General features: G+C 37.3%; 1 protein-coding gene across 3 annotated transcripts in view; it reads right to left on the bottom strand.

Annotated features, from left to right (window-relative positions):
• Positions 1-2,795: 2,795 nt before the first annotated feature.
• LOC139975145 (uncharacterized) overlaps positions 2,796-20,424 on the bottom strand; it is a 56,517-nt gene continuing 38,888 nt past the window's right edge. For all 3 annotated transcript variants that reach the window (XM_071982785.1, XM_071982787.1, XM_071982786.1), the window contains 18 exons: positions 20,146-20,348; positions 19,122-19,276; positions 18,179-18,234; positions 17,665-17,853; positions 16,756-16,800; positions 15,945-16,126; positions 14,831-14,895; positions 14,095-14,195; positions 13,333-13,578; positions 12,590-12,738; positions 11,222-11,327; positions 10,360-10,474; positions 9,016-9,154; positions 8,234-8,408; positions 6,411-6,671; positions 4,851-5,036; positions 3,937-3,978; positions 2,796-3,053 (listed from right to left, as the gene is read on the bottom strand). In XM_071982785.1, coding sequence (XP_071838886.1) covers positions 2,797-3,053; positions 3,937-3,978; positions 4,851-5,036; positions 6,411-6,671; positions 8,234-8,408; positions 9,016-9,154; positions 10,360-10,474; positions 11,222-11,327; positions 12,590-12,738; positions 13,333-13,578; positions 14,095-14,195; positions 14,831-14,895; positions 15,945-16,126; positions 16,756-16,800; positions 17,665-17,853; positions 18,179-18,234; positions 19,122-19,276; positions 20,146-20,348 — 2,672 coding nt within the window. In that variant the 3' untranslated portion in view covers position 2,796. The remainder of the gene's footprint in view (positions 3,054-3,936; positions 3,979-4,850; positions 5,037-6,410; positions 6,672-8,233; positions 8,409-9,015; positions 9,155-10,359; positions 10,475-11,221; positions 11,328-12,589; positions 12,739-13,332; positions 13,579-14,094; positions 14,196-14,830; positions 14,896-15,944; positions 16,127-16,755; positions 16,801-17,664; positions 17,854-18,178; positions 18,235-19,121; positions 19,277-20,145; positions 20,349-20,424) is intronic.

The raw sequence follows: 20,424 nt of genomic DNA, 5'->3' as shown, positions 1-20,424 counted from the left end.
ACTTTATCTAATAACCTGTTAGAGAATAGCAGACGTGATGTGATGTTTTAAAGTAATTATGGCATTTAGTTTAGAGACCCAAATAGCAGGAAGCTTTACAGTAGTTTATTTGAGACCCTGTCCGTGTTAGCTCGTGGATGAACACTAGCTTATATCAAGCCTTCTCTTTTCGATAAGTGTTCAGAGGGTAACGAGGCAGGGGTGTGAATTCGCTCCCATTCCTGTTCCCGGGACCGCCATTTAACGTCCCCATCCGACGGACGAGAGTGTATACCTCAGATGGAGTGATCTGACTACTTTCTCAAATACCGAGATAGGCAAGGGCACCCCATTCGACATCACTGCAGCCATGACGAACCATGGAGCTATTACGGTAATAGCTCCATGGACGAACGAAGTTGTTTCGAACTTGAAACCAAGCCTTTGAATAACAGAAACAATCCCTTTTCCCCAAGGTCACAAACCAGAACTACCAAATCCACGGAAGACGCCGCACAATTACCACTGCACTGCAGCGAGTTTTGAATAGGTCTAGAGAATCTCGCTCCTGGCGAAGTTTTTGATCCTGGAACTTAATGATTGCGGACGGAACACTCTAACTACTGAACCACGCCTTTGCCTCATCCTAGCTGTCAAGCAAAATTTGGCACTTAAAGTTCGTCCACACAATTGACATACAGTTAATACCAAATCCTACTATATACTGGTTCAGATATGATCGTGTAAAGTATGACAGTCTTCCGCAGTACAGTAGGCCTTTTATTTATTTATTTTCAAAGATATCTGTTTACCAATTAATTAACAATTCATTTCATTCAAACAGGCTGATGGCAGATTCCAGATTGTGAGCAGAAAAAGTTTGAAAACGTTTGTTTAATATCATATCTGGTGGCGCAGGGAAGCCTTGAAGGGGGGCCGGTTCTCTGGAAGCAAAGCACCATTATTCGAAAACTAAGACTAATACCACTCTCAGTAATAAATCAAAAGAACAGAAGAACCAGGAATGCAGTGACGTCGCGAAGGGGGTGGGGGGTGGGTGGAGGGGGGGCACGTGCCCTCCCAAAAAATTTTTGCCCCCCAGGTGCCCCTCCAAATGCTAGTTGTAGTGTTAATAAAATACTCAAACAAAAACTTTTTTTACAAAATACGAAACTATTATGTCCATCATTGAAACTTCTTTCCACCGACCATCACAATAACCAGTTGTTTTCTCACTAACAAGGTCACAGAGTCCCCGGCGTGACCCGCTAGTGCTTAAACTTCACTACTACCCTGCATGAGTTTAAATTTTCAACACTCTTTTAGACTTTGTAAACTTTCCCAAACCCTCTTGAGATGGTGGGGCGGAAGTATGCCTCCGCCCCAACTATTCAAGCGAAAACCATCTTTTTGTTCTCTCAGAATGGATAATCACCAGATAGCACAAAATTGCATCTTTATGACCCTAATTATTGAAAAACATTTTCAAAGCAAAGGGGTTATTCCATTCTTTTTGTATAACTTTTTGATCCGCCTCAATTAAAAACAAAAATATCGGACAGACTAAGCCCGAAAATTCTTGAACATAAAGTTACATCAAGTTGCAAAATATAGCACCAGATTGCATCTAAGGACCCTTAAATAATCATAAAAATTCTCCACTTCGACCCTCCCCCAGGAGAGCATTCACAAATAAACATTGTGCCCCCCTAAATAAGTGCTCTGCCCCCCAAAGATTGAAATGTCTGGGGACGCCACTGGAGGAATGTACCTTTGAAGATTATACTAACTCTTCACACTTCAGCATGAAGAGACAATGAATATTTGCTCCTTTCCGAAATTTATCATCTTTCGATCAACATATTTAATATCAACAGAAATGTGCTCAGATTAAGTTTCCTACAAACTCTTCTGATAATCATACACTGTACTAAAAGTAACTTGGAAGAAAATAATTCCAGACACAAAATGTTTTAAGATTTACAAATTTTAGTCTTTATATTTGTTTCTTAAAGAAAACAAAAACATTCTCTTCAATAAAAAAAGAAGAAGAAAAACAATGCTGAAATTTTTTTTCAAGACCAAGATGGAACTGAGATGAAATATACAAAAATTATTAATAATAAGAATAATTTGCTTAAATCTTAACTGACAGAAATTCATAAACATTGAATCATTTACATATTTCACTTTCACTTATTTTTTTTGTTTTATAATTATTTTCTGCAAATGATTAACAACCTGATGAGCAAAGGTCTGACATAATGATAATCAGATAACAAACATAGCATCATACTGTTATCAGTATACCCCCACCCAAAAAATAATATATATATAGAGATGTTCCTCATTTAAAAAATTTTGGGAAACAAAGGAAAAGGACAAAGGCATTTTTCTTTTCTTTTTTGAGTTTCCCTGTATCTACTCAGAATGTTAGTAATGTCTATAGCGGTATCCATTTATGTCTAACTGTGAATAGATATGGCCCACAATTTCTATGCAATGCAACAGGTTTTATATAAGCAAGTACTAGACACATGAACATATCTCCACGTAAACAGTCGTCCTATAAGGAGGCTTTTTATTCCTTCCATTCCTGTTGCATAAGGTTGGAAATGGAAGAGAAAGAAAGAAACAAACATTGTAGCAAAATCTAGAAAAGAAAATCACAGTAAATTTAAAAAAATAGATTGCATTCTAATTTGAAAGATTCTTCTTAGGGTAACGAGCTTTATAATATTTTAGAGGTTTGAAGTTCAATTTTTCTTATCACACTTCATACAGTTCACAAATTTACAGAAAATATTTTTTCCCCCCCTAATTGACCCTTAACATAGCATCGTCGAACGACCCCGATCGCAAATCTCTCGAGGTCTCGGGGTCTTCCTCGTCGACGCCCTCGTCTTCGTTATACAGATTAGCGTGACTGACCCCTGACCCAGAGATCGAGCGGAAGTAGGATATCATTCTCCTCTGACGTTTGATGAGGACGTATCCGACCACGATGAGGAAGAGGAAGACGACAGACACGACTGCGATGGTGATGATGACCCAGATGGGTAACTGTGTACCTTCTGAGAGGACAGAAGGGAAAGAATATGTCACAAACAGGCATGAGCTTTTTCCGCGAATTCGCGGAATATCCTTGTTTTCTTTTCTACTGATTTCATTTCTTTTACGTGATTTCTTTTCTTCTATCTCTTTGTGTTCACCATGCTCATTAACCTGTCTGTATTCTGTGCGTGTTTTTGTCCCTTCTGTTACTGTTACTTGCCATTCAGCCTCTGAAGAAGATCCTGCTAGGATCGAAACGTCAGGCCAACTTACTTTTACACATTTCTTTTCTACCTCGGGACAAAAACTATTATCCTAACACACTTTTGCATACGCAAACTGGAGCCTATACCGCAATTTCTGCCAAATTCTGAGATTTTTTTTTTTTACCCCAGGCTCATTCCTGAACAAAGATGTTTCATGAATAGTCATGATCAGCAATGAATATTCATCAAGTTACCATCTTTCCTACATGTAAAAAAATTACCAAGTCACCGACTAACAGCAGAGGATACAGAACAAAGTAAGAGGACTTCCCTACATATATTCATAATCCTTTCAAATTCAATCATAGCAGCGAGAGAGTGTGAAGTTGCTAGGCAGGGAGGAATCCATGACTGGTAAATTAAATTACGTTGAGAGTGAAAGGGGAGAAGGGTGTGTGTGTGTGGTGGGGGTGGTGGGCTGGGTGGGGGATGGTCACATATAAATGAAAATATGACTTGTATTAATTGCTTTCAGCATTTCTATTGATCTTCAAACACTATCACCCGTTTTGCAAGGACGGTTCTGTAAATTACTGAATGGGCTTAATTTAACCCCCCCCCCCACATTCAGGAAGAGATAGATAAACATAACGTAAAAAGAAAGGAAACAAAGTGATCTAAAAACCCAAAGACTTACTGGGCTCTTCTGGTTCACTCGCTGTTGGTTCGATGAAGTTAGCTGAAGGAAGAAACCATTTAGAATTATATTATTATTATAATAATAATAATAATCATAATAATAATAAGAACAATAATAATAATAAAATAATTTAAAGAACAAATTATAGTACCAATAATAATGTTAATAATAATAATATAATTACAAATATGACATACAAAATCACTGTGCCTGATCCAAGATTTTCCAGAAGAGGTGACACAGGAGACAAATTATCGTTAGAAAATCTCCAAAATTCCCATAAAAATAGTGGTTACCTAGGAGAACATCTGTAAGGAATGCCTGTGTTTAAAATATTTTGTTAAATCTTTTCAACTGTGTATTAAATCTTGTATTGCAGCTAATATTTTATTGCCAAGAAAATTCCAGGAAAGGTACCTCAGGACACTCCCTTGATCGACCTACTCCTTGAAACAATGATACTTGCTTATTAATGTACAGAAAATAGTCACAAATAGTTTCCTCGAACAGAAAACCCTTTTTTTTTGTATCTTTGAAAACTGCCCTTTGGGGGTGGAATTTTTGTATAATTAAAGGAGGGTCAGAAGCAGAAAAGTGAAGCTATATTTTGCAACTATCAAAGTGTGTTGTGACATTTAATGCAGTTAGTGTTAAGCTACCCTGTAGGACAAAAGACCATTCTCTACCCATTAAGAAATGTGAACCTATGAAAATTGGGAGGGGGAGGGGGAATGAGGGTAGAGGAGTTGAAGGTACCTATGAGTTATCGACTGATAATTTAATGACAAGGATGGCAAGATGATCAAAGATTACCAACCATCACTTTCAAATTTGACGAAACTTTAAAAAAGAAATTGTTATCAAAGACTTTTCGGAAGATTGTTAACCAAGACGAGCATATGACGACTTACGACTGGTAAACTTGCAAACAAAGGACGTCGGCGAAAGGCAGCTTCGATCGTTCCACTTGCCGAAATGACCTCCACTTGTATACATCTCCACGCACTCCTCTGAGCCACCCTCCGGGTCGGACCCAGTGGGTTCGTTCTCGTTCCAGTGCAAGTAATCGACAGCGCTTCCGTCAGACCATGCAAAGCCTGGAAACGGAAATGGGAATGAAACAAACATCAAGAAACGGTAAAACGACTGATCTATTAAGTCTATACTACCTCGATTAACAATGAAAATGAATTTCCATCCAATCCATGCAACCTACGAGTGGCTGGATAAGTGCATCCCATTGCTGCCACCATTGTGTCAACATAACCGGCGAAGAGTACTCAAGATGCATTTAATTAATGCATTGAAAAATGATATAGACAGTAGAAATAAGAATTCCATTTTAAATTAGCAAAAGTGTTATTGGGGGCAATTTTGCAATTTCTTATTGGTTTTAAATGGAACAAAGTGAGCAATCTCCCATTTTTATTTTTTTAATCTTTGGAAACTATATCTCACACAGTCTTTTTAACTGCTAGGGAAGCTTTTATCTCACAGTTACACAGTTAACTGTTTGTGCTTGCAGGTTACTTCTTCTCAACATGAAATTCATCAAACACACCCTGCACGGCTTCCCTCATCAAGGTCACCAACGACGTTCAAAATCTTGAGAGTGTATGAGTCTTGCCCAAAAAAATATCAACAGTTAACCCCCCTGGGCCTACCACATCTTCATAATAGATACATACATGTTCCCATGTCTACTTAGCATATCAATGCAAAAGAATTGTTAAGTTGTTATGAAAATTAATCGTTCATGTTATGAATTACCAGCTAAATGCACCTCTTGGGACAGTGAAGAAAACTTCACAGGTGAACTTTATACAAAACCATTGCAGCAGTATTAACTCATAAAATTGACTCTTCCAGGAACCAGAAGTTTATTACCAAACAAAAACCTGCTACTTTAAAACAGCAGTTATCTTTAAAGGTGCTCTGTATAGACCCCAAATTATAGCACGCTATAATTGCTAGAAGTTTTCAAAAAGTACTTTCCTGGAAGTCTTTACTCTTCAAATTGTTCTCAGACATTTTAAACGAACACACAAGATGACTGAGTGTCCCAGTTATGTCCATTTTCTGCAGGGTGGTAATAATAGTTTAGGAATTTGGACGAAGGGTGACCATATTTGAATATCTGGCATACTTGGGGCCAATACAGCATACCTTTAAAGTGCTAAGATTTAGTTTAACATATTGCAGCCACCTGGTTTCACTCATCATGCAGCTATCCTTACACTGTACTGTATGAGCACCATTCTTTCAATAGATTTTAATTACATAATCCTTCTTTTTTTCTTCTTTTCCCTTTTCTTTTTGGAAAACCTCACCTACAACCCCTCATCTCACTATCACAGGACTACGTTAAATTTATGTGGCCACAATTTTCTGAAGGGGGAGGGCAGGAGAGGGGGGGGGGGCGGGGGGTATATTTTCTGCTGCACCATGACGGCAGAAATGATAGCTCTTACCTTCGCCGTTATCACTTTCCAGTCCCAGCCAGATGCTGTATATGCCCTGATCCACAAAGTGACCGATGAAATCGTTTTCCTCCTTGGAATGAAGACTGACCAGATCCGTATGTTGGAATTGTCTACAGTAGTACTTAGCAGACGGCTGTCCCAAGATGTTGTCTTCATCCGTGAACGCCTTGAAGCAGTACCTACCGTAAGCAGTCCAGTCCTCTCCAGGACAGTCGTCGGTGGAGACGCTCGGCAGAATGGGAGGATGGTCTGCGAAAAACAGAAAAGAAGTTAATGCGGATTATCCAATTGGGGACTCATAGTAAGGAACTTTACTCGCGTGTGTACTTACTGAAAGTATATTTGCATACTGCGTTTAGTTTCTCTGTACATGGTCGTTTATCCAATTGGGGACTCATAGTAAGGAACTTTACCAGTGTGTGTACTTACTGAAAGTATATTTGCATACTGCGTTTAGTTTCTCTGTACATGGTCGTTTATCCAATTGGGGACTCATAGTAAGGAACTTTACTAGTGTGTGTACTTACTGAAAGTATATTTGCATACTGCTAGTAGTTTCTCTGTACATGGTCGATTATCCAATTGGGGACTCATAGTAGGGAAACTTTACTCGTGTGTGTACTTACTGAAAGTATATTTGCATACTGCGTTTAGTTTCTCTGTACATGGTCGATTATCCAATTTGGGACTCGTAGTAAGGAAACTTTACTTATGTGTGTACCTACTGAAAGTGTATTTGCATACTGCGTTTAGTTTCCCTGTACATGGTCGTTTATCCAATTGGGGACTCATAGTAAGGAACTTTACTAGTGTGTGTACTTACTGAAAGTATATTTGCATACTGCTAGTAGTTTCTCTGTACATGGTCGATTATCCAATTGGGGACTCATAGTAGGGAAACTTTACTCGTGTGTGTACTTACTGAAAGTATATTTGCATACTGCGTTTAGTTTCTCTGTACATGGTCAATTATCCAATTTGGGACTCGTAGTAAGGAAACTTTACTTATGTGTGTACCTACTGAAAGTGTATTTGCATACTGCGTTTAGTTTCTCTGTACATGTTCGATTATCCAATTGGGGACTCGTAGTAAGGAAACTTTACTCGTGTGTATACTTACTGAAAGTATATTTGCATACTGCTAGTAGTTTCTCTGTACATGGTCGATTATCCAATTGGGGACTCGTAGTAAGGAAACTTTACTAGTGTGTGTACTTACTGAAAGTATATTTGCATACTGCTAGTAGTTTCTCTGTACATGTTCGATTATCCAATTGGGGACTCGTAGTAAGGAAACTTTACTCGTGTGTGTACTTACTGAAAGTGTATTTGCATACTGCGTTTAGTTTCTCTGTACATGTTCGATTATCCAATTGGGGACTCGTAGTAAGGAAACTTTACTAGTGTGTGTACTTACTGAAAGTATATTTGCATACTGCTAGTAGTTTCTCTGTACATGTTCGATTATCCAATTGGGGACTCATAGTAAGGAAACTTTACTTGTGTGTGTACTAACTGAAAGTATATTTGCATACTGCTAGTAGTTTCTCTGTACATGTTCGATTATCCAATTGGGGACTCATAGTAGGGAAACTTTACTTGTGTGTGTACTTACTGAAAGTATATTTGCATACTGCTAGTAGTTCTCTGAACATGGTGGATTATCCAATTGAGGACTCATAGTCAGGAACTTTACTTGTGTGTGTACTTACTGAAAGTGTATTTGCATACTGCGTTTAGTTTCTCTGAACATGTTCGATTATCCAATTGGGGACTCATAGTAAGGAAACTTTACTTGTGTGTGTACTTACTGAAAGTATATTTGCATACTGCGTTTAGTTTCTCTGTACATGGTCGATTATCCCACTTTCCCGTCTCTTGGATGAAGCTGACACACTTATCTCCTTCCTCCTGACTCGGTTCTTGAGAGTCCCAGTTGGTGTAATAAACTGGCCAGTCATCTACCCACTCAAATTTCTCACTTTCCTGGAAGAGAGTGAATTTTAAGGAGAAAGATGATTTACCAAACGAGGCCACCCAGTCGACACTTTGAGGTCTTAAATTCTTGTTACAGAATTATTTTTGGCTATATTTGATATAATTTTTGTTTGCATCTTAAACTTATGCAATTTTATCGATACACACTTTAAATCCCAACCTGGAAAAAAAGTGCCCAATGTTTTGCGGAAGAGCTCATTTCAATTAAAACACAGATCAAGTATGTCTTAGGATACAACAGATCTCCACAACATTTGTCTTACTGTTAATTACCAATTCAGTGCTACAGTATGCTCTGTTACATCTGACTGGATCAATTAAGTTAGATGGCAGGAATTATTTATTTCTGAAAAATATATCAAGGTTATGGACATATAACGAAGATATGATCTGATTGGACAATTACCCAATAATCGTAAGTTAGGACTTTTTTTTTCCTAAAAAAAATAAAAAATTAAATATGATTTTCTGAAAAGAAAAGTGGATGAAATATGTGTAGGCCTAGTTTATAATTATTGTTTGACGACCAATACTACATATAGGCCTTTATTTTTAAATAGTTTGTTTAAATTGGAGGAACCTTACAGATACGTACATTAATATACTGCAGGCCTATCCAAACACGGTTGGTGAAGTTGGAACTCCCGACCAGAAGCTCCAGATAGTTCTGTTCGTAGAAGTCATTTACACTGGCCAAGAAAACTGGCATTGAGACATCATGGTCTACACAAGCACTGGATGAGAGAATCAAAAATCTTTAATTATTGGCATGATAGAACAAGGCAATTCATTTACATAACAAGAGAGAATCCTTCCCATTGGTAACACAGTATGATTTAATAATAAATATGTCATGTATTTTTATTTTTTTATTTTTATTTTATAAAATGCTAAAGTGAACAATAGCCCATGCAGTTTGACAGAAGTCAAGACCAAATATAGACAACAGGGTACTATAAAGGAAATCCACATCGGCCAATCAGTGGTCCACAGCAACTTAGAACAACTAGAAGGGAGGGGCTTACTACAGCATCAGGCACAGGAAATAGGATGCTGATGCACCCTGAACTTGAAGGACTGAGCACCATTGTCAGAAATGTCACCAACTACGCTATATACTGCTAAATCACAAAAAGTATCAAAGCGCTGCACAAAAACTGATAAATAGGAAATAAATACAGAGAAAACAAATAATAACCTAATAAAAATAATCCTAAAATACCAACACATAAAAGTAAAATACAATAAGAGGTTATTATAAATACAATAGGAGGTTATTTATCAGTTTGGTATTTGACGGTAAGTTGCTATTAAGTATATATATACTGAACATTCACTAACCACTATAGAAGGAGTATCAGACACTGGGAGGGTGGGGGTGGGGGGGTGGACAGAAGAAGATAAGGAGAACAGAACAAGGATTGTTTAGCGTAGATGGATTTACTTTCATGTGCCTTTAAAGACATTCACAGGTCAAAATACATCATAGTTTCCTATGTAAGTAAGTAAGTAAAACTTTATTGCTCCATAAAAGGAAATTACGATACTCGCACATATAAAAAATATATAAACCTATAATCATATTTACACTTAAGAGTTGAAAAAGTAAGAACAGATTAAATGGATAAAAACAGTGAGCATACCCATTAAATCAGCCAAACAATTAACGGCTCAAGTTATTATTGTTAATTATTATTGCACCGGGGATGAAGGAATTACGGTGTGGATTAGTCTTTAGTTGTGGGAGTCTCAGTCTGCCAGTACCTCTCTTAATTAAGCTGTCTTGAAGGTGGTGATGGAAAGAATGACTACAGTCACTCCACACTGTATCAAGCTTGGATTGTAGTAGGCACTGGTAGACAGTGTACGATGAATATAGTGTACAATGTATATAAAAGATGATATCTCAAAACATGAATATTCACGTCTGTACACTTACTATTTAGCATCCTCATAGGCGAAAGGTGCGATGATCTTATAACAGGAATTCTCATAGAAGCTGTAGCCTTCTGCACAAGCAGTCCTTGTAGGGGGAGGTGCAGTTTCAGAGGCATCTGAAAACAATATGAAGCAGAAATACCTTTATTTTTAAATCACAGCAGAGTTTGTGACATAAATTTCATGTATTTTAAGAATATCCATAATACATATGATGTATGTGTGTGTAATATGGCTTTGCTCACATTTGTCAGAAACATTGAAATACCTCAAAATCTGTTCTATCTCCAATTTTTGGCTCCTTAATATACTCAACATTGCCAAAATAAATTTCCAATCCTACTTTGAAATGGTACCTTCCTGCATATTCTATCCCTTCAACTATTCTAAGACTCTGGGCCCTAATAAGTGGGTGGGGGGGGGCTGGGGATTATATAACAAAAAAGCCTTATAAAGAATAATCCTTTAAAGCTATTTAAGTTGATAAACATAAAACTCCTCAATTAATTCAATGTAGAAGAACGTTTGTTTTACAATCTCATAAACGTTGAGGAATAAAAAGCCTCAACATTGCCAAAATAACTTTCCAAGCCTACTTTGAAATGGTACCTTCCTGCATATTCTATCCCTTCAACTATTCTATGACTCTGGGCTCTAATAAGTGGGGGGGGGGGAGGGGGCTGGGGATGATATAACAAAAAAAGCCTTATAAAGAAGAATAATCCTCTTAAGCTATTTAAGTTGATAAACATAAAACTCCTCAATTAATTCAATGTGGAAGAACGTTTGTTTTACAATCTCATAAACGTTGAGGAATAAATATCGGTGTGTAAGCTGGCAACCTTCTCGGTATCTATATTTACCTCTTGACCTTTGACACAGAGCACCGAATCGTGAATCACAGGGGGCATCATTCCAGGACCCCGGTATATACTGGGACATCGAGTGACGGATCTCGACACAATTTTCCTGCACAGAGTACAGACCAGAAGAGAGAAATGTAGGAGATGTCAGGTGACTTCAAATGTACAAATTCGTCTTTTTTATCCTTTTCATTACATTTTGTAGTAAAACTTTTGATGAAATGCATTTTTCTCTACATCTCAATTTGCAGTGTAAAGTTGGGAGTTTACACTTTTAATATATTCCATACTCTGCAGTACATAATGAATCAAAGTTTTGGTGTTAACTGTAAGCTGTAACTGCTTTTACTGCCAATATCTTACCACACCTAATATATGCTGTTTCTGCTTGGTATCACTAATTTTTAGTAAAAATAATAAGAGAATTATTACTTTTTTAAAGTATTGTTATAGAATTTTTAATATAGATTTTAGTTTTCTTATGAGTACTGTACACAATGTTGTTAAAAATGAGTTCATTAGAAGTGTAAAATGCATACAGGGAAATGACAGCCATTCTTTGCATACCGAACTTAACTCTCTATTTCGAGAAACTACTAGGTATAACTTGAGAAACAAAGCAATAACACCAAAATTCAGAACTATATGTGTATAGTAATAGCTTTGTTTATCGTGCTGCTATATATTTAGAAAATGGTAATCTGGATAATTTATTGTAGACAGCTGCACTTGTATGTTTTGTATATATATATTTTTGTTTTGTTTTGTACACTAGCATTTTAAAATAATATATTCTTATTACAAACTCACTTTTGATGTCCTGTTTATAAATATTTATATTTATACTGGAAATAAATTTAAAAAAAGAATAAAAAAAGATCTAGCTGCAGATGGACATATTTGGGACATGGAAATCGAAGCTGCGTGAACATGGACCCTGCCTTTAAGACAGAGACAGTGCCAGTTGTGAGAGTCAACTTAAATAAACTGACTACCACACCACCAGAGATTGGCCTTGATACATCCTTTCCGCCCTCACACCCTTTCTAAACCCTCTACCCCTCCCTCCCTTCTCCCCTAGTTGACAGTTAATTCACAAAACATAAAAAGCAAAAGACAACTACTCTTAGAGGCAAAACAAAAATTTTTCCAAGAATAATCCATATGATATCTGCATGACATGTTAACCTTTCACACTAGAAGACACTGTTATAACATATTATTTAAAATCCTCACTGCATAGTCTATATTTGACTGAAGGGAACTTAAAAAGAACTTGGGCTACCAGTTTGAAATTTGACTTAACTAAGATTATATGCGAAGTTATTAACTAGAGATAGTCTCCGTATGTCTGTGAGTGATACGTACCATCGGTCCCCCGTTGGGTTCTAAATGGGCCCAGTTTGTAAAGGTTACATCACTTCCATCAACCCAGGTGAATTGGCCTTCTGACCTTGAGTCTTCCAACCCTATCCATACCCCGTAAGATATATCATCTAACAGAGTGGTCAGGTACACTGTAAGAAAATAAAACAAACAGAACCATCGTCGTAAAAAAATAACTGCAATATACTATTCGATATACTATGCGATTTAATTTCACTTACAAAGTGTGGAAATACCTGTCCTACTATATGGATGCGAGACCTGGAAAATGAAAAAGGGGGATGAAAAGAAAAGCGATATATTTTATAATAAATGCCTCAGGGAGAGTGCTAGGGATAAGATGGCAAGAACGGGTCAGCACAAAGGAACTGCTAAAGAGAGCAAAAATGGGACCACTAAGCATCAAAATTAAGAAAAGAAGATGGAAATTCATTGGGCATATATTGCGACAAAACCCAAACGACGACAGCAACATCAGTATGACTTGGGCACCAGAGGGCAGGAGAAAGAGAGGGCGACCAAAAACAACATGGCGCAGGCCAGTAGATAAAGAGAGAGAGAGGGCTGGTTGGCGATCCTGGAATGAGGCCAGAAATGCAGCTGCCGACCGAGATGAATGGAGACGCTCTGTGGAAGCCTTATTTGCCTCTAGGCAAGAAGAAGACAGATGAGATGAGGGACAAAGAAATACACGGTCCGTATCGTGGACCGACCCGTAGACTTACACTGCTCATCTTTGTTCCGTATTGTTGCCATGTCGCCACCGTTTGACACACAGACGTTTCTGGCCTGTTCCCAATCTCCGGGCTCGGGGAAGAAACGGAAGCATTTGTTGCCCCAAGAGTGCCAATTCTGGGGACAATAGCCTGGTGCTTGGGTGCTGATGGGGGGAGTAGGTGGTCCAGAGGATCCTGGTACCTTCTTGCAGATGAATGGAAGGGCTTCACCACAAAGCTCATGGGACCATTTGTCTATGGAAGCAAGAAACACATTGAGATCATCAGTGGCATAAGTCACCTTTTGCCTTCGGTGAAATCTTTTGTAACGCACATGCATGCCCACTATTACTGTAGTTGTGAAAACATTCTAACCATTTGACGTCACAGCAAGCGTATATAATATACAAGTATAAGTATAACTAGGTGTTTATGTAATGCTCACAAATTCTTATTTTCTATAAATGTTTGTTTTATATCTTAAGTATAAAAATAATGCGGAACATTTTCGTACACAATAAACCCTAAAAGGCATTTTTGCATTTGTGTAACAATTGGACCAGTTTGTAGGTAAGTTTATTGGCTATGCTAGGCAATACCAGACAAAATATTCCCCTGATTTTATAACATTTTTTAATATTTTTTGTGCCTAGTTAGTTTTCCCTTTCAAAAAAATGATAAATGTTTATGATATAAAACACCAAGCAAGAAGAGATTCAAATAAACCACAAAATGTCAAATAATTAGGCAGATGAAGATTTTAAGTCTTACTACTGTCTGATGAAAATACGAGGCAAGCCAACTCTCCATCTCTGTCGTCTGGTTGATTTGGTCCCCAAACTACGTAGTCCACTGCTGTATCGTCTGACCATCTAATACGAAAAAAAACATGTATAAGAGTATTAGCTCAGGAGTAAAGGAGTGTTAGCTCAGTGGTTAACGCCTGTGCCTTTTAATCATAAGGTCCCAAGTTTGAGTCAATCCAAGATTAATGTATGTCGTCCAGTTACAGAGTTGTTGACAATTCATCATCATGGACATTAAATATGAATCTAAGAGATTAACTTCGGTCAGCTTGCGGCTTTGATAAGCCAATGATGGCTTCTTCGCAAGTTGCTGCTTGCAGGAGGATCTAAAATACATACATTCATACACCCATACATACATACAAAGTAATTGGGCCTGACGTTTTGATCCTAGCTGTATGTTTTGACTGTACACTAGTGTCTAATTACCAATGGTAGCAAGCTGTGTGTGCATTTTCTGGGATCGATGGTGGTGTCTTACACTTCTGTTACACCTCATTCGAAACTAGGTCAGATTACCGGCATGAGACGTTTCTTTGTGCCCGTGTCTTCACACCCTTTAATCCAGGATGTTTCAGATGCTTGTTTCATTTCCTACATCTTTTTGAGCTTTATTTAACATCCATTGCGACATATTATTGTCCTCATCTATGAATGTAGGTTAACTGAGAATATAGATTAATAACAGATGCTTGACTTACTGATATCCTGCTTCCCCGTAGGATCGCAGTCCGATCCAAATCTTCTCAAATTCATCTCTTTCCATCTAGAAGATGAAAAAGAAAGCAACTGTATCGGCTTCTTGGACATCTAGTGATGTGTGTGAACTTAAAGATTTTAGGAAAATTTCAAAATAATCTAATGAAATTATCATAATAAAATACGTTGGACACTTGCGGCATAACAAGCTACCATAGTTATGCTTTGTTGCATAAGGAAAAACACTGCCTGTTCCTGATGTGATACCACTGTAGGTTCACAGCGAAACAGTAGTTATTAAATGAGAATACACCAAGGATGGGGGATCATGTCCCATTTGTCGCCGGTCGGTATATTCCACTATTAAATAGGGGTGTTTTGTTCGTGTGTAGAATCTAAATCAGTCCTTTGTTGTTCTCAGATTATTTTTAGAACGACTCTTCAAATCCTTAACCTATTATAACTTAGAGAATTAATATCATTTATATTATTATTAACCCGTGACCTATGTCGACCTTTTACCATTGTTAAACTTGGCGTACGTCAAACTATTATCGAATGGTATAGTCCAAAATGAAACAACCGGCAATACCAGTATCCTTTGAACATTATATGATCATTATGGACACTAAATGATCCAAACTAAGTTACTGTACACTGGTTGACTGAGTGTGCAGCCCGACTCTACTGGGTTGGTGGCAAAGAGGGTAAATCTTCGATAGTCGGGCAGGTCGGCAGTGCTTAAGCCTCGGACTGAACAATATTTTGCCAGTTTTTAAGACGGATTGACTTCAGTCGGTGAAACTCTTCACATGGTGTTCTCTTGACTGGCATTCAGCAGTGTGCATGAGGCATTTTGGGATAGAAAAGTCTTAAGAAATGTGACCAATCAGTGAGACATGATTTTTCATGTGACCTATAAGCAAGCACCACCACTTATTAACAGAAGACCATCGCAGTGTGCATGCCTAATGGTCGTTGAGTTTGTACATGGAGGTAAATTGCAAGTCTGTGGGTCTTCAGGAATATCACGATACTAGGTCGTGACGGTCGAGTTGATTCGGGTCAAGTTCAATCAGGGTGACCAGCTTTGACAAATGACTATGTTTTACTCACCATAGATCTTATGAGGTTGTTCTCATCCGCACTGTGGATGGACACCAAATGAGCATCCAGAGATTGACAGGTAGCCTCAACAGAGTCCCAGGTATTATACTCTTGTTGTCCATGGATACCGTGTCTATGGTAACAGGCGCCTTGGTAATAACTCCACATGCTACTATTGCCACACAGAGGTGCTGAAAATATATTATTAAACAATTTTTTATATTTTTTTATAGAATGAGAATGACACTAGAGACTGGAGGAAACAGGAATTGTTTTACAAAGGAATTTAACGTCAATGACGATAACCGAGAATTAAACATCAGGATTCAGAGTTTGATAACAAATTCAGATGAAATGACTGTTTTCCGTACTTCTCCTCAGATAGTAATGTTGCAAACTACGTTACTGTGTTTTTTAGCGTATTTCAGAGAACTCTTTCTGATGAAAAACATTTTGTCAAGCAAACACACCTTTTAATTAAATTGTGACTTAACATGTTGTTAACAAGGCTTGCCTAAATTATCTGAAATTTTTTTCATTCCTTGTTTGGTTAAGCAAAAAATTTACTGAATTGTTTTTTGTTTTTTTTAAGTTTGTAAACTTTTGTAAAGTTTATACATCCTTTCATCATCCTCGGCCTATTTATTCAAACTAACAATGAATCAGATTTTGTTTTGAGAACATAATCTTTCCTTTAATGGTTAAGTATAGTACCACCAGATTGAAGCAAATATAAACAACTGAGAAATATCAACTTAAATATTTCAAGCAGAACACTAATGACTGTTTTTAAATTTGTTTATAAGAAAATAAAACTCACAGACTGTTGCAGTTACTAATGGTGGATCAGTAGGTACCCCATCCACTGTTGATCAAAGAGAAAATAATGTGAAAAAAAAGCACAAAAAAAAAGCAAACAAGCTGGATATTTTGATAATAAATTGAAAACTTCCAACATTTAAGAGAGAGGATTGGGAGTGAAGGCAGTTAAAAAAAAAAAAAAAACTCTTCTGTCATGCTATGCAGTACTCTCCATAATTATCAGTGAGGACTATTTATAAATATGCTAGATATGCTACTAATATGTTCACTTTTAGAATATCTGTTTAATACAAGTTACATTTTGCTTATTATTTGTTTATAATTGTATATATGTATAACCTATGTTATTTATTAATACTAATAGTTATAATAATAATAATAAAAATTATAAACATTTAATAATTATATTAAAAATATTAATAAAAATCATAATAATAATTATAATAATATGTAACATATTAATATTTGTGTATGCATGTATATATACATATATTTGAATGTATATATATTTAGGTATGAATGTACATATATGTGTATATCTATGTATTTATGTATGTGTACTGGTATTTATATGTTCACATATATTTATAAAAGAAGCAAGAGGGGAAATACTCAGTTCGGAAACACTTTTCTCATTATGTAAATAGTTCCTTTGTAACATTGAGCTGACATAACAATGTAGTAATCAGAATTGTAAATAATGTAAAAATTGTAATTGTAATAATAATTTAAACAAGTGTGTACCATATGTTATGATACTTTTGAATAAATGAGATGGAAAAAAAAGAAGAAAAAAATGAGGACTATTTATAAGTTACTGACAAACAATATATCACTATTTCTCAATCTGAGCATAATCTATCATGATTAGTGAATGTATGTGTGTAGATGTGCATGTCTGTCTTACATGTTTTGGGCATCTCACAGATCCAGTTTCTTTTCCGTGTACAATCTTCGTCTTCCCATCCTCCCGAGTTTTCTCCGAGGAACATCTGAACACAGTTTTGAGTATGGTCTTCATCGTCAGGCTGGTCTTCCCCCCAGTTTACATACTCCACCACGTAGTTATGGTCAGCGTATCCCGTCCAGAAGTAATCTACGAGACAGTTACAACACTCAATGTTATGATTCAAATCTACAGGGTGACCTGAAAGGTAATGAGGGCGGTATTGAACAACTTAGCATGCAAGACCCTGGATGTGTGACCTGATTAATTCACTTTGGCTTCGGCTTCGAGTACAACATTTCTGTATGCTGCAGTGTTGGACGAATCTAACCGTAATAGTAATTAACGACTTTGCAATCTGTGGTTTCATAGCGTCCCTCTACCATATAAAGGAATATAATCGTGACCGGTTATGACATTCAGGACACGACAATTTGCACTGCATAATTACAAGTAAATGAAGGTGACAACTTACACCCATCGGTTCCCCTGTCATTCAGACCGATCCAGAAACCCTCTCGATCATCCACTCTAAGAATAAAACAGCGGCAGAACATTATCATAGTAAAAAAACACAACGTTGGAATGAGTGATCGAAAAAGAAACTGAAGTGACCAAACAAATTGACTTCATCACACCAATGATGAGAAACAAAACAATAAACAATAGAACAGAAATATAGTCTATGTTGTTGAGACAGTGAGTCCCTGCGAATGGGTGCAGTCCCTTTAATCAGAAACTATAAGCAGTTTCACGATGGTGGGTCCCTGCAAATGACTGTCTGTTTAATTGGAAACTGTAAAGCAGTTTCACAACGGTGGATTCCTACGAATGACTGTCCCTTTAATCTGAAACTGTAAGCAGTCTCATGACTCCACATGGTGCATCTGGAATATCATATTTCCGAGCCTGATCATGTGATACAGACGCGAGCACAAGTCACATCTTATACAATGCATGCTGGGACAGGAGCCGGCTAGGATTGGTTTCTGTTCAGTGAATAGATGTCACATGATAAAGGTTACAAGCAACTTCTACTATATGTAACAAAGTTGAAAAACCCTCAAGAAAATCTGTTTTAGAGTGTTATGATAAAATCAATTCAAGTTGATGAGCTACTCCTCAAGGTAGTCAAGTGTCTATCTTTTTGCATCTGTATATTGTTGGAGTCACTAGTATACACAGCAGGCAGTACCATTGAAAAAAAAAAGACTTGGACTATATGGAATATTCTCTATATTTGCATGAATTCTTGATCCTGATAGTCTTCCTACAGTGTGTATCATTAGATTATATGAAGAACAATCCTACTTGTAGGAGTCCTTGATCCTGATGGGCTTCCTCATAGTATTTGTCAACTTCATCGTTTGTTCATATTTATTGATGAAACAAGATGGAAGCACAACCTCTTTACTCACCTTGGAGCAAGATTAGATGCTTGCTGTTTCAGCCAATCTTCCACGGTTGCATTATGGAGTGTGACCAGATTACCTGTATGAGATGACCTAGTCCTACAGTCCTGTGAAGCATCCTCCCAGGAGTAAGCAAGAGAGATGTTACCCACTCTTACGATCTGTAACAAATACACACAAGGTAAGCAAGCGAGATGTTACCCACTCTTACGATCTGTAACAAATACACACAAGGTAAGCAAGAGAGATGTTACCCACTCTTACAATCTGTAACAAATACATACCAGGTAAGCAAGCAAGAAGTTATAGACTTGCAACTGAACAGAACAAGTTACAGGAAAGAATGACCAGGCCAAGGCACCGGATCTGGCCAGATAGAGCTGGCTAGACCGGCTGCCCTTGGCAGGCTACGGTATAGTTGGTGGTAGTTTTTTTTTGAGTTGAGCGCCGATGGCGTGGGAAAATGCTTAGGTAACTTGTCCAGAAGGTAAGTCATCCCAGATGTAAGTTACCCACTCTTACAATATGTAACAAATACAAACAAGGTAAGTAAGGGAAATGTTATCCACTCTTACAATCTGTAGTATATATACAAAACAAGCAAAGCAAGTAAGATGATACCCACAATCTGTAGAAAGAGTCAGTAAGGGCAAAAGTTACTCATTCTAACAAACTTTAAAAAGATACAAACAGTATATATAATGATCATGTTACCCACTTTCACAACCTGTAACAACTTACAAAGAAAGTAAGCAAGTGTTAAATGTTACCTGCTCTCACAATCTGTGACAAAATACAAACAAGGTACGGGAATATTCACTCACTGTCACCATTTGTAACAAAATACAAACAATTTAAGCATGGGACAAGTTGTCCACTACCATAAATCTGTAACAAAATACAAATAATGTAGGTAATGGAAAAGTTACCCCAAGCTCACGATATGTTAATAGAATACAAACATAAAAAATTAAAGAAGTAAAACTGACACTGCTTCAGATCACCTCTGCCACAAATGATCAAACTTTACCTGATAGCAATAAGACCCAAAACCACTCCACCCACTTGGACAGGTCCACTCTGGTGAGGGGGTGGGTGGTGGGTCAGGGAAGACAACATTATCCTGTGGTCTCTGGCAAATAGCTTGATAACGACTGTCACAGGTTTGATCATCCCACTCTCCAAAGTCATTAGGTCCAACAGCCATGCCGACACATCTCCCATCATGGTTATCTGGTAAAAGAAAACATATAGGCAAACATATAGTAGATCTTGGCATAACGTCACCCATGGTTTAGCATAAAAAACC

The sequence above is a fragment of the Apostichopus japonicus genome, chromosome 10 (assembly GCF_037975245.1).
Source record: "Apostichopus japonicus isolate 1M-3 chromosome 10, ASM3797524v1, whole genome shotgun sequence".
NCBI lineage: Eukaryota > Metazoa > Echinodermata > Holothuroidea > Aspidochirotida > Stichopodidae > Apostichopus > Apostichopus japonicus.
The sequence above is the reverse complement of the archived record's forward strand: the minus strand, read 5'-3'. Positions and strand labels throughout refer to the sequence as shown.